Raw genomic sequence first — 18,107 nt, forward strand, 5'->3', positions numbered from 1 at the left:
GGTCTGGGACCTATGAGGCCCTGTGGCCAAGTGCCTGCCCCTGTGTGTATTTATGTGATCTGTGTTGCATGTGAGTGTTAATATTGGTGTATAGATATTGCTGCATGGTATATAAATGGATCTGTGTAGCACGAGAGATTAAAAATACATAGTTGTATTTAGGCACAGGGATTGCATTTAAAGTATGTAATAGTATGTGAACACGAGATTGCACAAATTAGTTTACGTGTTGGGATTCAAGTGAATAATTAGGAATTGAATCCTGGCACAACAGTATATAGAGATGCACGTTTCACTCACAGGGGGTTGTGTGTTCGATGAGTGGAGAATGGGTGTGGAGAGGAGGTAAAAAGGATTTAAAAAACTGAAATAACAAATGTTAAAATGTGCTGGCTTATAAACCAGCACAATGCTTGTTATTGTTTATCGTCTGTCTGTTTGTTTAGCGTTTGTCCGCTGTTTGTTAGTGTCTGTTTCGTTTAGTGTTAGTACGTTTTTGTTGGTCTGTTTATTTTGGCCTAAAGTGCCGTTTTTTAAACCTTCTATTTTGTTAATTTATTAAACTGTGCAACAGGGCAATTCACATTTCACCTCCTACTACTGTGATATGTCCCCATGTAATGCTTATTTAAATTATCTACTGTTTGTCTTCTGGTTCTGTGGAGGCTGTGGTATTATTTTGTAACATGGGTCAACATTTCAAATATATATAGGTCTGTATTTTTTATGTGCACATAAAGTAAAAATACAACTTTTTCTGTCTTTGTACACAGTAGAAACTTTGTTATTTAAAAAAAAAAAAACTAAAAATGTTGCATTGTCTACTGTAAAAGCAAGAACATACGTTGTGACAACCAACCTCATATCCTGTGACAACCAAGGTTGGGGCAGGTTGTCACAGGTGACCGGCGCATTTTCAACCATCTAAATATCATATTTGGAATAAAGTTATACCGAAATAATAATAATAAAAAAAAAAAATAATCAATTTGTAAAGTGAAGAGTTATTCTTCAATATAACGAGGAACAGAACCTCGCAGCATGTCACCAGATTGAGGAAAATAATAGAGTAAAAAGCGTGAAACCAGCCCGGTCTCCCCGATATACTTTAATTATACAAATTTTTCTTGAAGTAAAAAGAAAGGTTAGGAAAAATGACTACACAAACGGAAACCCGACACACTGACAAACAGAGCCCACTGTGCCTCCCTAGCCACGCTATGATAGAATAAGCGGGCTAGTTTTGCTAAATCAATTCGAAATCTAAAAGACTACGGCGTTGCATTATTTCCTATTAACTGACGCGCATGACAGTACAATCTCTTAAGATCACAAGCTCTTTAGAATATATGCGGTTACTTCTGTTGCTCGGGGTTGTCTCCCTCTAGGTGCATTAGCAGCGCGTGGCTACTGGAACTTCACCTGTGAACACCCGGTCCCACCCCACGGGCTCCTGGCAGGGTGTGGAGAGAACGCGTTCTCATTACAGTTACATGCCTTCAACTGGGACAAGCGCTCCAGTGTTTAGTGAGCCGAGTAGCCGGCTACCGGGAGCAGTGTCTGTGCAGTGAGAGGGGATTGAAGAAGGGAGCCTTCTGCGGAGGATTTACTGAACTTACTGAGACAGAGCGCAGTATCTTGATGACAGATTCGTGCTTTATTTTGTGACCAACTTCCTTGAAGAATGTGACTCATACCAAAACAAACACGAGAAGGTATTGGTTGTCAAATATATTGAACTGAGCTGCTGGTTTGTCCTTTTAAACTCAGTCTGGACGGGAAACCCAACTGTGCTGAAAACGACTGGAACAAAGAAGTATATTCTAAAAGCTGAAAGAAAATGGATACTTCACACATTGCGATCCTTGCACTAAGTCTACAGAACCTTCTTTCTTCTGTGAGTAGCTCCGTGTTTTCTGATTCCTATTTGAGTATCATAACTTCATCACGTAGCTTGATCGTTAGGTAATTTACGAACACTAATGTACATTTTGATATTTGGTAAATTGTCTGTTTTGTCTGATTGACAAGTTAATGAGCCGATAATTTGTATAAAGACGCTTTAGCTGTAATCAATAATCATGTTAATGTGACTAGAGTAATGCCAAGCCAAGTGTCATTTGTGTAACTGGAATACTATTATTACTGCTGCTGCTGCTAATAATAATAATAATAATAATAATAATAGTCGTAGTAGTAATACTGCTTGTCTTTGTGGCTGCAGGCAAGATTGCCTTGATGTTATATCAGTATAATCTGTCTTGCTAAAAGATACTGGGGCTTCTAGTAGAATTTATATTAGTAAAAAGAAAACCAAAAAAAATGCTGCTGCGAGGAGATTTTCTCTGAGTTCTAGTCACTCAAATGCAAATTCACTTTAACCAGTGATGAAGTTATTTTTGCATTCTGTGAGACCCGAAGAAACAAAACGTTGCTCGTGTCTCAAACAGAACTACCGCAGGATGACAAACTGCAACAAAGGCTGTGGTTTGTATAGGCAATTGAACAGTCTGGTGTTTTTTTTTTTTTATACCAAGATATGTACAACTGTAATAGCCTAGGTCAGAGCAGCAGTGTTACCTGTATACTACCGTAAGTGCGAGAGTATAAGCATTGACCTGTAGGGACAGGGTTTTAGTAAGTGCGAGAGTATATGCATTGACCTGTAGGGACAGGGTTTTAGTAAGTGCGAGAGTATATGCATTGACCTGTAGGGACAGGGTTTTAGTAAGTGTGAGAGTATATGCATTGACCTGTAGGGACAGAGTTTTAGTAAGTGCGAGAGTATATGCATTGACCTGTAGGGACAGGGTTTTAGTAAGTGCGAGAGTATATGCACTGACCTGTAGGGACAGGGTTTTAGTAAGTGCGAGAGTATATGCATTGACCTGTAGTGACAGGGTTTTAGTAAGTGCGAGAGTATATGCACTGACCTGTAGGGACAGGGTTTTAGTAAGTGCGAGAGTATATGCATTGACCTGTAGTGACAGAGTTTTAGTAAGTGCGAGAATATATGCATTGACCTGTAGGGACAGGGTTTTAGTAAGTGCGAGAGTATATGCATTGACCTGTAGGGACAGGATTTTAGTAAGTGTGAGAGTATATGCATTGACCTGTAGGGACAGGATTTTAGTAAGTGCGAGAGTATATGCATTGACCTGTAGGGACAGGGTTTTAGTAAGTGCGAGAGTATATGCATTGACCTGTAGGGACAGGGTTTTAGTAAGTGTGAGAGTATATGCATTGACCTGTGGGGACAGGGTTTTAGTAAGTGCGAGAGTATATGCATTGACCTGTAGGGACAGGGTTTTAGTAAGTGTGAGAGTATATGCATTGACCTGTAGGGACAGGGTTTTAGTAAGTGCGAGAGTATATGCATTGACCTGTAGGGACAGGGTTTTAGTAAGTGTGAGAGTATATGCATTGACCTGTGGGGACAGGGTTTTAGTAAGTGTGAGAGTATATGCATTGACCTGTAGGGACAGGGTTTTAGTAAGTGCGAGAGTATATGCATTGACCTGTAGGGACATGGTTTTAGTAAGTGTGAGAGTATATGCACTGACCTGTAGGGACAGGGTTTTAGTAAGTGTTATGTAAGGACTGTTATCTAGCCTACTACTTTAGTAAGTGCGAGAGTATATGCATTGACCTGTAGGGACATGGTTTTAGTAAGTGTGAGAGTATATGCATTGACCTGTAGGGACAGGGTTTTATTAAGTGCGAGAGTATATGCATTGACCTGTAGGGACAGGGTTTTAGTAAGTGCGAGAGTATATGCATTGACCTGTAGGGACAGGGTTTTAGTAAGTGTGAGAGTATATGCATTGACCTGTGGGGACAGGGTTTTAGTAAGTGTGAGAGTATATGCATTGACCTGTAGGGACAGGGTTTTAGTAAGTGCGAGAGTATATGCATTGACCTGTAGGGACATGGTTTTAGTAAGTGTGAGTGTATATGCACTGACCTGTAGGGACAGGGTTTTAGTAAGTGTTATGTAAGGACTGTTATCTAGCCTCCAATGCTGTATTTAAGAGTTTTACACGCACATCTGCACTTATTCGAATGCTTTATATTCTTTAGGAATTTAAATGTAACCATAGTTCAGGTATGTTAAAATTAATGTAGATTATTATTTTGTGGCTCAGGGCTGACACATCTATAATTGAACAACTATTTTTATGATTTAAACAGTGTTAGTAGTCAGATCCCTGCTGTTTGAAATCAATAAGCTGTGCTGAAACCTCACTTGTATGGTATTCTTTTCATCAGTTTAGCAGCATAGCGTTTTGAAATGAAAGTGTTTACTGCTCTGAATACAGGAATGCAGTATGAATTGTAGTACCTTGAGCACTGTCTGGAGCACTCATTGCAACAGGTGTGTGTTTCTCGTGATCCACACCTACGAAACCAGCCTCTTTATAAGTCAAGGACATTCCTGAAACAATTTTCTATAAATGTTGTACAGGATCTGCCAACACAGGGATTGTTATGTAATTGAACATTCTAAAACTATCATCCTGTTTCTGCAAAAACAACTAAGCTTGTTGGAGGTTAAACACTTTAACGCTGCAGTGTTCCAAATTACCTAAAAAGAAAAAAAAGGAAATGACTGTTTGGTCCACAATCATTGTCTGTAAATTCTCTGTAACACAAAAGTATACACAGAATGACCTAAAATGAAAGACATGTCAATTTCAGCACACAGTTGACATCTAAAGCATTCTGCATTCATGTCTGCTATTAGACTTCCTGTCAGTGTTCATGGTGTGATGCTACTATAGCCTTGAAGCTGCACCTCTCAACACAAACCATAGGGTTTCCAAGTAGATGGGACAGTATACATTGCATTGCAATACCTATTTTAGAATTCTGAATGCTTGAATTGGATCGCTGCGTAGCCTTCTAGAATAGATTCAGTTCTTTTAGCCTCTGAATATGACATGCCTTTTAAACCCAGGTCGCTCATCTTTGTACTCTTTCTAGAGCAGCAATATCCTTTTTGTAGCGTGGTGACCAGAACTGAGCACAATATTCTAGATGAGGTCTTACTAATGCATTGTAAAGTTTTAACATTTCTTCCCTTGATTTAAATTCAACACTTTCAACCGTATATCTGCATATGGCATCTTGTTGACCTTTTTATAGCTTCCCCAGATTGTCTAGATGAAGACATTAATAAATCAACATCAAGTCCTAGGTCTTTTTCATAGATTCCTTCTTCAATTTCAGTATCTCCCATTTGGTATTTATAATGCACATTTTTATTTCCTGCGTGCAGTACCTTACACTTTTCTCTATTAAATGTCATTTGCTATGTGTCTGCCCAGTTCTGAATTCTGTCTATATCATTTTGAATGACCTTTGCTGCAGCAACAGTGTTTGCCACTCCTCCTATTTTTGTGTCATCTGCAAATTTAACACGTTTGTTTGCTTACTATACCTTGCTGAAACCATGCTGACTTAAAGATCCGCGGTTGTCTGTTCTTGACTTTTCCTAAATACATATATTAAATATCCTGACAGTGTTTGAAAGTCAGAATCACAAAAATAAGTTATAAGCACTTCTACCTAGAATTGCCAAAAGTAGTCATTCTGACGGCTTGTTACAATATATGTTTCTATTGTCAATATAACCTAATATATGTTATTTTCTATATGTGTACAAGACAGTTTCTTATCTCTGCCTCTGAGTTTACAGCAGTAGGTGTTTGAATAAAATATTGCTCTTGAAGTCTAGATATGTTACCCAAATCTCTATTGTAATCCTATCAGTTCCTTGGAGAACTGCCGTCTGGCTGTCTACATGAGCATACACAGTCTGCTGTCTTATAATATTACTATTAAATAATTTTTTGAGAAATCTTTATTTTTGCATTTTGATTTTAGAGCAACTACAGATATATTTGCATTGGCAGCAGGAATTTGGAACAACTTTATTGAAAACAGCATTGCCTGTTTCAAGCTAAACATAAAACAATACATGGCCAAACAGCAGTTTCTGACAAAAGCACGGTGTCACTGGACACAATACACGTCAAACAAACCTGTCAAATTTGGGATCAAATTTTGCCTGGCAGCGGACCATAGCCCTACCTGTGCAAAGATGAAACTCGCCCAGCTGGTCAGAGACTGGGTGGCAATGTGATACTTAGGCTGATGTAACCGTGCTTAGGAAAAGGGATGAATGTTGGCAATGGCATTTTTATTTCACTGTAATTAGCAAAACAGTTGAAGGAAAAAAAAACAGACTGGTTGGGAACAGTAAACAAAGCGAGAAGAGAGTTTCCACCGTCTGCGCAAAACTTAGTACTCTGTGAAAGCAATCACCAGTGTCCAGTTGCTGTATTTTACAATGGACTGGGCATGGCAGCCACCAATTCCTTCATTTTGTACGATGAATGTGCCGGGGAAAATATCATCTTCTGATGCTAGCCATGGAGCTTTGGCAGAAACATTCGATCAGAAAGCTGCAAAGCGGCAGGGAAACGCAGCTCAACCTGGATACAGTGCTCTAATATGGAGGCTACTTTGAAGTATGTTTCCCTGAATGTGCATTCCCTTTACACAATGTGAACAGAGTTATTTTCTTTTTTATATGATTTCAATTTTACAGTTCTGTATGTAGGCCTACATATAACCAGTTTACAGCTGGTTATACTATTTTCTTTTGAAATGTTTATTTTATTATAGTTTTCATTTTTTTATGTACTGCATTACATACGCTAATTTAAAAAACAAAGCCTTTTATGTTTTGATAGTTTGCATTTCATTTTCATATTGAAGTTGTTTTAAAATGTACATGTCAAAATGACTACTGCTGCCGGTTCTTGGTAGTAGCATAAACCCAGCGGTTCTAGTGTTAATACTTCTGCCTCTTATGATAAAGTTATAAAAACTTTTTAAAATTTGGTTTTAGGCACCTTGGCAATGTTCATTTCTATCTCTCTCTTGGCCTTTTAACTTTTTCAAGTACTCTTTCTGTGTACTTTTGTTCTTTGTCCCTCATAAACACTCTGTAAAGTGCCTTTTTCCTCAGAAAAAAAAAATATATATATATATATATATATATATATATATATATATATATATATATATATATATATATATATATAAACTGTTAAACCATTTTGGCCATTTTGTTTTAGATTTTGATTTGTCTACTTTTGGGCTGTAATTGTTTTGCGCCTCTAGTACTACATTTTTGAAAAATAGACATCCTTTCCCTGTGGCTGCCTTCTCTTTTTTACTCCAATCTACTTCTGTTAATCTCTGTTTCATTCCTTCATAGTTTGCCCTTTTAAAATTGTAAACCTTAGTTAGCCATTACTGTTTGGGTTTTAAAAAGCACTTCAAATGAGACCATGTTGTGGTCTGACTTTGCCAGTGGTTCTCTGACCTCTGTTTTAGTTATTCTGTCATTGTTATTTGAAAAGACTAAATCAAGGCATGCCCCCACCCCCACCCCCCCAGTTGGTGCCTTGACAAATTACATTTGGAAGCAGCAGTCATTTGTCACTTCTACCATTTCAATTTTGGCTGTCATGCTCCACACCGGATTTTCCCATTTTCTATGGTTTCTCCTCTGCTACACGTAGATCAGTGTGGTTATTGCACAGCCATTGCTATTGAAATTAAATACTTGTTTTTACTTTTACACAAAAGCATAGCCTCTTATGATTTGTTGCCATGTATCCATTTCCTTTTACAAACACACTACATCATAGCTACAGTGTGACCTGTACCTGTTAAAGAAGCACACTACAAGTCATAGCTAACAGTGTGATCTTGTGTACCTGTTCCTAAAGGTGCTGACCTTACCCCCTGAGTGTACCATCATGCTGGAAATTGAGAGGGAACGAGAGGACTGTGTGAGAAATGTGGAATCTGAAAACATTTCCACTGTTTACGGTAAGGATGCTACTGGACTGTCAGACCACTCCAGAGCTCAGTGTACTGCAGATCCACTGGCACAGATTAATACAGCATGACTGCACTGTGGATCCACTGGCACAGATTAATGCAGCACGACTGCACTGCAGATCCACTGGCATATTTCATGCAGCTTTAGATTTTTGTTTTTAGTTCAGTTCCAGATTAATGTAGTTGTTTTAACTTAAACTATGATTTGATTCAGTGCACAGGAAGAAAGTTTTAAATCTGCACCTTACTACCTGCAACAAGAACACTTCTATAAACTGAAGAAATCTAATTTCAAATCTGGAGTGCACTGGACCTTCGTTTGTATACCCTGCCTACAATCATGGTTGGCCCATTGTTATTGTTATTGTGACATTAAAGATGTCAAAAACTAGATCAATAAGGGCTCCTGAGTGGCGCATCCGCTAAAGTAGCTCCACATGGAGTGCAGGATGCACCCTGTAGCCTGGATGTCACAGATTCGAGTCCAGGCTATTCCACTGCTGACCGGGGGTGAGAACAGTTCAGGTCAGCCAGGGTGTCTTCGACTCACCATGCACCAGTGACCCTGGTAGTCTGGCTGGATGCCTGCAGGGTTGCCTGTAAGCTGCCCAGAGCTGCATTGAGCGGTGAGCTGATCCTAAAAATAATGGCTATTCTAAATTGGGGAAAGATTTAAAAAAAAATTGGCGACTACTAAATTTTTTAAATGCAAAAAAAAGAAAAATAGATCTACATTGCTAAAATTCAAGCTGTTTTTTAACTAATTTTATTTGAAAGCAACGTAAACCTTTTGCACCTATTGTTTTTGCATCTTAACTACTAAAGTAGAAAATACATTTTTAGATTCTGCTGCAATTCAAGCAGAAAAGCAATAACATGCAGGAGACGAGTGCTCTGAATAAGCTAACAACTAGAAAATGTGTTGCAAGATTGATTTGCAATTCATAAAACACTTTGCTTTGTCTGTCTTGCCTTATCTGCACAGGAAAGATGTTGAATAAGAAGCCGCTTCTTTCAGTAAGCTGGTCCACTAATTGTAATGCGTTTGTATGTCTAGAGGAGGAAGAGGATCTTCTTGCATGACTCATCAGTTTGTTGAAAGTCTTTAAAGATGTGCACTGGACTACCCTGTAGAGGCTTTTTAAAATCACAAATACATTTTCTGTTAGAGATGTTGGCAACGTTTTTGCACTCCTTGAAATATGTATTTCTGATAAACATTAGATTTTTTATTTAAGTCAACTTTATTATTTTTTCGTTTTTTTTATTCAGGAACTCATACAGAAATAACAATACAGATACAAATATATATATAAAAGAGAACAAATGAGATCCCCATTTTCTTTTCTTTACCCCCTCCCTCCCGGGTGGCTATCTCCCTCCCTCCCGTTACCCCCTACAAGGACCCCAGAGATCTCAGTCAATCCGGATTTAAAAACAGCTTAAGAAGATCAGCTATACCTTTCCAGGCATTAATCGTCTATTCCCTGGCACCATGGATCCGATCGGTGGAGAGCTCTAAGTAAATGATATTAAGGAATGTTAGAACCCATTGGCACCAGGGAAGGGAGTGTGGCGGCTGCCAACGCAGAACACCCATCTTCTTCACTGCAGTGAGGCCAGCCAACAAAATGCATTTCTGCTGTGGAGAAGTGAAGAAATGAATCATTGCTCAATAAAAGAACCACAGCGGTGTGAGGAACTACCCTCCAAATATAGATGAACAAGTAGAGGAAACACGCTCCCAGAATAAAGCTCCGGCTGGGCATTCCCAAACCATGCGTGGAAAAGTGCCGAAGGAGCCCTGGGGGCATAGAGAACAGTAGGGGCGAGCCTCATAAGAAAACGTCTTCGAGGGGTTAGGTCTGTCCTATGAAGAAAGTTAAAGTGAATCATCTGGTGATTAGGGTTCCTAGAAGCCAAGCCTAAATGATTCCAGATAGTATCCCAGTTAACCTCAATCTCTAAGGGAGCTAGGCTTCCATTCCAAATCGTACTAGCTGCTAAGGGTTTATAGGAGGCTTTTAAAAGATATATACATAGAAAGAAGAAACCAGCCCTTGTTCAACATATCATGAAGTGGATGTACTGGTAATGTAGTCCCCCAGGGAACCCCGTAGGCACGCATAAGTCAACATTATTATTATTAATAATTCTAATTTTGCATATTACTTTCTTACTTCTACCTCTATTTATTTGAAGCAAGTATCTTTCCTTTTTCTAATTACTGTATAATTTGCAGATGTTTCCTTGAGCCATAGTCAGCACTGATGAAGCTACCAGCTCTTTCTCTCTCAAAGTATTTTAAATCATTTACATCATTACTTACAACATATCTTTGTGCTTCAGCTGGCAATGTTGAGTGAATGTGGTTCCTTCAAGCTGACCTCCTAATATCCTGCTTCACAACAACAGATACAAATTGTAGAGTAATTTCAGTTTCGTCAGAAACGTTAAAGATAGGTGCCGGGCAACAACAAATTGGCTTTAAGTCAGTAAAATTGAATTGTATTATACATACTGTATATCTGTACAGTAATCAGCATTGTAATTAAATAGCAATTGGGGTTAGCTGGTGTCATAGATGCTATAAGGCTCAATCCGTCACTCACTTCCCTGCGTATGTGTCCCGTTATCACCTATAGTTCAAAGAGACCTCAAAGCAGGTTCATTGAATGATATGCTGTGCTCTGTTTCTGTAGGCTGCAGAGGAATGTGGGATAACATTACCTGCTGGCCCTCAGCCCAGGTTGGGGAGATGGTTCTGAGGCAATGTCCAACATACTTCAGCTTTTTCTCAGATATGCACGGTAAGTGTCAATGGTTTAGCACTGAAGTGGGTCAGTCATACAACATTACCCTGGGTGAAGTGTGTCAGTCATATACAACATTACCCTGGGTGAAGTGTGTCAGTTATATACAACATTACCCTGGGTGAAGTGTGTCAGTCATATACAACATTACCCTGGGTGAAGTGTGTCAGTCATACAACATTACCCTGGGTGAAGTGTGTCAGTCATATACAACATTACCCTGGGTGAAGTGTGTCAGTCATATACAACATTACCCTGGGTGAAGTGTGTCAGTCATATACAACATTACCCTGGGTGAAGTGTGTCAGTCATATACAACATTACCCTGGGTGAAGTGTGTCAGTCATACAACATTACCCTGGGTGAAGTGTGTCAGTCATATACAACATTACCCTGTGCTTGGATCGATCCGCAAGTTTCAAGTACTCTGAGTACTGGTGCATGTTTTTAACACACTAGGCGAAAAAATAGGATGATTAAAACATTTTCAATTTTTTTTTCTCTCCATGGTTCTCATGATAACAATTAATTGAGCCCACAAATAAACTTCAATTGTTTTGTTTTGTTTTTAAATACATTTAAAAGCTACTTACTTATCAATCAATAAAAACGTATTTATCCAGATGAGTCGACTGAGAACAAATTCCCATTCACAACGACGAGCCGGTAAGAGGCTCGCACCCTCACAGCAGACGGCATCAAACACGAGAAATAGGGAGTTTAAAAACACGGCATCAATCAGACACGTAAAACCACGTCAGTCAGCAATAAGGCGACCCTATGGCTGAAAGTAACCTCAATAAGAACCGTTCTGATTTGAATTTGTGTTGAAAATCATTCCAGGCATTGGCTGCTGCAATCTGAAATGAGTGACGACCCAAAACTGTTGCTCCCCTGCATGGGAACAAGCAGTTTACTAGTATTTTTATAGGTCCAGTAGCACTTGAATAACAATTTGCTAAACTACATTGCAGAGGGTAAACAGCAACACTGAACAATGTTTTCAGATTTATTATTCTAACGTTTAATTCCACAATCGCTAATCGGGATACTGTTTTATTGCCAAATTGACTACATTTCTTGCTTTATTGTATTTTAAAACACATCATAACAAATGCAAGATAATTCCTTATTGCCTTATATTTGACTGAATTGCTCCTGTAAGTTAACCCCGCTAGACTGACTGTATTAAGTGCATTTTGAGTACTTTTCTGTGAAAGGCTCAGTAACTAAGCTGTGTATTACCTGGTCTAGAACGAGAATGTGTAATCATTGTTCCGCTTAATTTCTGATCTTGTATAAGGTAACCTATAGTATGTTAACATACTCAATTGAAATCTAATCTGTGATATATTATAGTATTGTAGGGTAGCTTTCACAGCGTATGCATTGTAAAGGACACTGTCACTGTCCAAAGGTAGCAGCTAGTTATGTAATTTAACATTACAGGATCAATCAGTGCTTAATATGCAAACATTATGATTATGGAACTGGCTTTTGTTAGCGCTACCTTTTTGAATAATAGGCTACAGTCTGCGTGCTGTGAATGTCATGCAGTGGGTTATATTTCATTATTATACCTGGTTTTACTAGCACACATTTCTTCATCATTTTACTACTCTATTTAGGGGTCTACCTAATTCGCGTTATCGTTGATTTCGCGGAAATTGTGAAACAAGTATGGAGAGAAAAAAAGAAACATTGTTTAAGTAAACTACTGCACAATGCAAGAGATGCAAACACAACAAACAAAAAACATCCACAAGTAACATTTACAAAGAAAATTCAGTGCGTCTGTGACCTGTACTGCACAGCAGGGGGTGGGACAAAGTTAGTAATGCATTTTTTTTTTATCTAGGCTGCTAAAATCTATTTTTCAGCATTGGAGGTAAAATAGTAGAAATGGACGACAGAGTAAAAAAAGCAAAGTATATTTCATCTGATCGTGTCAAGATATTTCCCAAAGAAACTGTACATGCAGGTGGAGGTAATTGTTTTGCATGTCTTAATGTGTCTTTGGAGAAAATATAATCGATCGCTATTTAGCTTTTGAATCACACATTAAACAAAAGGCTACTACAGAGGCTGCTGAACAGAACGTAAAATAAACAGCTTTCAGAAACCAAACCGGAAAGTCAGCGCAGACAAAAAGTATTCCTGTCGGCAAGTTAAATCAGAACTACAGCGATCTAACACAGCCACCTCGCTTCAACCTGCTGCTTGCTTTTTTGCAGTTGAAATTTTAGACCCGAATAGCTACGTTTTCTTTGTCTTGACTCTGTAGTAATATAATAAATTATTGGATGGGACACATGACATGACAACGAACGTGCTTCATATATTGCCTTTATTAAAGTATGCCAGATGCACTTGGGTAAACAAGTTTTTTGGCTCTTTCTAGTCAATTTCAACATCTGTATAACTTGGCAAAGCATTGCTTTTAAATTCATACCAATTTAGTGGAAGCAGAATATGCAGTCTCAATGTATGGGCAAGTCAACTGCAGGGGGGTGCTGCATGATGGCCTTTAACAAATGCCAGCACTCTGTTTTAGTAAGGAAGCAAGTACCACTATATTTAGGCTTTATAATGTTCTGAAATACTGTCTACTTGGGTTTAGTTAATGTTTAAACAGATCCACGAAATCTTAATTTTATTCCTCAACCTACCTGTGAAAAATATGTAAATTTACCGTGATTTAAGTAGACCCATAAATCTATTAGGCATCTATTAAAAAGTATAACGGGTGTAGTTTCAGTTGTTATATGCATTTATATGATATGCAGTTTCTCTGTAGACTGACAATCTGCAATCAATAATTTCTTATTGCCTTCTTATATTTGACTGAATTGCTCCTGTAAGTAGGCTATTTAAACAAAGGGTTATGAACCTAAAACAAGCAGAATAAAAAAGTAAAATAATGTTCCCCTGGGTAATACCCAAGCTCCCAAGGTGTATTGAGCTGATTGGTCTGAAGGAAGCTCCTTGCTGTTCCATATTCATTTCTTCAGCTTGTGCCCATGCGTAGATAATGATTTTACCAGACAAAGGCACCTAAACTTCCCCACTACTTGTCCTACTTTTTTTTATATAAACATGGAGTTTCTCCCTCACCTGAAGTGTGTGGCTAAATCTATTCACCCCCCTACCCAGGGATATCTGTTAATCCAGCCCTGAGTCTATTCACAGTGTACCCAGGGATCTTTATTAATCCAGCCCTAAGTCTATTCACATCGGACCCAGGGATCTCTGTTAATCCAGCCCTGAGTCTATTCACAGTGGACCCAGGGATCTTTATTAATCCAGCCCTGAGTCTATTCACAGTGGACCCAGGGATCTCTGTTAATCCAGCCCTGAGTCTATTCACATCGGACCCAGGGATCTTTATTAATCCAACCCTGAGTCTATTCACAGTGGACCCAGGGATCTCTGTTAATCCAGCCATGAGTCTATTCACAGTGGACCCAGGGATCTCTGTTAATCCAGCCCTGAGTCTATTCACAGTGGACCCAGGGATCTCTGTTAATCCAGCCCTGAGTCTATTCACAGTGGACCCAGGGGTCTCTGTTAATCCAGCCCTGAGTTTATTCACAGAGTACCCAAGGATCTCTGTTAATCCAGCCCTGAGTCTATTCACAGAGTACCCAGGGATCTATGTAAATCCAGCCCTGAGTTTGTTTCTTACAGAAAGGGATTTTCATGGCCGTAGTTTGGTTTTCAAGCATTAATAAAATGTGTTTTTGTAAAAGGTTTCTCTGCACAGTGTCTGTAGGCCTGTTTTCACAATGGCATTGTAAACACTTACCATTTAGAATTGTAATTTTAACATTTTTGTGCAGTATCAACTGTACTGTATTTATATAAAATTTGTTAATGCTGATCACTCTAAAAATAATGTATTACTAATGTAATGCAAGGAAAACAAAAAGCCAATGCAAATGTCTCTCTCCTCCACTCACAAAGTGGAAGGTCTGAGTTACTGGTAATTTACCGAGATCAATATTTACTGTGCTTTTACAATAGAGTAACACAACTTGTCTTGTCGAGGGACAGCAGCCATTTCATCCTTCAAACAGCCAGTCTCATAAGAACAGCTTTGTACTTTCAACAAGCGTTGTTACTATGACATCAGAGTTACACACAGTCCTGCATTAAAAGCACAGTATGGTAAACACCATTGAGTGTTAGCATTCCATTTGCCAATGTCAGCAGAGTAGAGTCAAGGGGCAGCTTTCATTACTTACATCTTGTGTCAACACTAGTCTATAGAGGCACCAGCTCCTTCTAATTAGCTTTGAGGATAGGTATGCTTTTTCTTCTGGGACATTAGTATCAAAGTGCAATAAGGTAATTTGTATTTCTTGTATCATTTAAAAAATAGATAGATTTCAATTGAATTCACTCTTAAGGCAAGTCAGTTAAATAATGAAGATAGTCTGGAGTAGAATTAATAAAGGGCTGTGCCTGTCTCAATAGGCAGGATTACTAAAGGGCTGTGCCTGTCTCAATAGGCAGGATTACTAAAGGGCTGTGCCTGTCTCAATAGGCAGGATTACTAAAGGGCTGTGCCTGTCTCAATAGGCAGGATTACTAAAGGGCTGTGCCTGTCTCAATAGGCAGGATTACTAAAGGGCTGTGCCTGTCTCAATAGGCAGGATTACTAAAGGGCTGTGCCTGTCTCAATAGGCAGGATTACTAAAGGGCTGTGCCTGTCTCCATAGGCAGGATTACTAAAGGGCTGTGCCTGTCTCCATAGGCAGGATTACTAAAGGGCTGTGCCTGTCTCAATAGGCAGGATTACTAAAGGGCTGTGTCTGTCTCCATAGGCAGGATTACTAAAGGGCTGTGCCTGTCTCAATAGGCAGGATTACTAAAGGGCTGTGCCTGTCTCCATAGGCAGGATTACTAAAGGGCTGTGCCTGTCTCCATAGGCAGGATTACTAAAGGGCTGTGCCTGTCTCAATAGGCAGGATTACTAAAGGGCTGTGTCTGTCTCCATAGGCAGGATTACTAAAGGGCTGTGCCTGTCTCAATAGGCAGGATTACTAAAGGGCTGTGCCTGTCTCCATAGGCAGGATTACTAAAGGGCTGTGCCTGTCTCCATAGGCAGGATTACTAAAGGGCTAAAGGTAGGATTATTAAATAATGCTTTGCGGCAACAGTTTTTGTTTGCAGTTCAACCTCAGATGAATATGTAGTTATGGGTGTTCCTCCATAAATTCACAAAAAGGGGAAGAAGATTTGCACTCAATGCATTTATGGGGCAAACAACGAAATACCTATTTTTCCCTAAAACCAGGGAACAATAGACTCCACACGTGTGCCACTAACCCATCCAGCTCATTCTGCGCCTCTATAGGAAAAGGAAACCCACCTATTCTATTAATGTGCAGGTGGTTTGTAATTGTGCACAGTTTAGCACTGCACCCCTGACTAACTTGAATAAACACAGGCAGTATACATTTGGCTTATAGGCTACTCGTGAATATGAATTAGTGGTATAATGCAAAATTTGATAGTCCCTTGAAATTCATATTAACGAGAATTGACTGTCCTCCTGTAACTAACTTGTCAATGCAGCACCATGATCTATTTTGTGTTAATTGTCCAGGCTGCCAATAATAATAATAATAATAATAATAATAATAAAATCAGTTAAAATCATTTAGTTTCAATTTAAAATAATCTTATTTTCAGTACACCAATGTGTGCAATGCAGCAGCATGATTTATTACTATTCCAGTAGCATACAGGCTAAGGTAAAAAGAAAGTGCGCTATGTGTTCATTTCACTATTGTACTGCACACTGTATAGGCGTACTGTAGAGATGTATATATTATTTCATAATGTAATGTGCAGCCTACCCAAAACACATTAGTTTTAATTCAGCACAATGATTTATACATTTAAAATACATTGAGCCCTATAATGTATATGTGCGTGTTTTTTTTGTTTTTTTTTAAACCCAATACCGCCTAATGTCAGACAAACATGTTCGGTTTAGCGAGGGGCTACTCCTGTATGATTATGAAAAGCTTTTTGATAGAAACACATGTTTTATTTAGGGGTGAAGGTGGGGGCCTCGCTATAGATTCGGCTTGGATTAAACTGCCTTTCATTTACTGTATATTGTAACCGTACTGACTGAAGGTCATTTGCCCCTGTAAATGAGAACAAGCACAGAGGAACTTGAAGTTTAGTGCTGACGCGCACTTTTAATAATTAAAAATAAACAAAAAAGAAAACAAAATGTAGGTCTTTTCAAGCACTAACTAAACAAACACAGGAACCTACTCTAATAAACCGGACAGCTAAGCTGTTTACAGGCTGAAAGACACACCGAAAAAGAACACACGGTACCTTTTTCATTTATATGACTGATTACACACACAGTCAGCCTCTTCACACAGCAGCCCTGAATGAATTAACTCTGTGGTTTCTATGCCCCAGAGAAACAAGTATAGGCAGCTGGCTCTAATTTACAACAATGGGGCCAACTGCCAAGACAATAAAAAAATTCAAAATTAACAATAGCGCACATTTTCCTGTGTGTTTGGCAAGAAGGATTTTAACCCCCTCCTTGCCATGTTACACACCACACACATTATATATATATATATATATATATATATATATATTATATATATATATATATATATGTGTGTGTGTGTGTGTGTGTAACACGGCAAGGAGGGGGTTAAAATCCTTCCTGCCAAAAACATGTGAGTAGGCACATACGTGTTAATTGTTTTATTGTTTAATTATTAGTTATCCCCTGCACCTGGTGTTTATTGTAAATTAGAGCCAGGTGCAGGGTATTATTTAATGTGTGACGTTTGTGTTAACAGGTAAACATCTTAGCTGTCCTGTTTATAGTTTACGTTACTGTGTGTGTTAGTGCTTGTCAGAGCTAGGTTTTTATTTTGTGTTTGTGTATTAAAAACTTCCATTTCCGTGTCCTGGGTCCTGCTTGAAAGGGGCAACGAACCATATGTAACAGCTTTTGCTACTCACAGTTCGTTACCCCTTTTAAACACCAACAAACAAACACAAAATAAACACCTGGCTCTCACAAGCACTAACTGACACACACAGTAACTTAAACTATAAACAGGACAGCTAAGATGTTTACCTGTTAACACAAACGTCACGCACACAAAGGTTTTTACACACTACCTTTCTCTTTCTTTACACTTGCATACACCTACAAGCGGGCTTTCCACCCACAGCAGCCCTGAACACCATGGCTGCTTTCTATAAATAATACCCTGCACCTGGCTCTTAATTACAATAAACACCAGGTGCAGGGGATAACTAATAATTAAACAATAAAACAATTAACACGTATGTGCCTACTCGCATGTTTTTGGCATA

General features: G+C 38.8%; 1 protein-coding gene across 1 annotated transcript in view; it reads left to right on the top strand.

Annotated features, from left to right (window-relative positions):
* Nucleotides 1–1,374: 1,374 nt before the first annotated feature.
* Nucleotides 1,375–18,107, top strand: part of LOC121314021 (vasoactive intestinal polypeptide receptor-like) — an 82,934-nt gene continuing 66,201 nt past the window's right edge. The window contains exons 1-3 of the mRNA XM_041246781.1: nt 1,375–1,897; nt 7,806–7,908; nt 10,623–10,730. Of these exons, the coding sequence (XP_041102715.1) occupies nt 1,841–1,897; nt 7,806–7,908; nt 10,623–10,730 (268 nt within the window). The 5' untranslated portion in view covers nt 1,375–1,840. The remainder of the gene's footprint in view (nt 1,898–7,805; nt 7,909–10,622; nt 10,731–18,107) is intronic.

The sequence above is a fragment of the Polyodon spathula genome, chromosome 4 (genome assembly GCF_017654505.1).
Source record: "Polyodon spathula isolate WHYD16114869_AA chromosome 4, ASM1765450v1, whole genome shotgun sequence".
NCBI lineage: Eukaryota > Metazoa > Chordata > Actinopteri > Acipenseriformes > Polyodontidae > Polyodon > Polyodon spathula.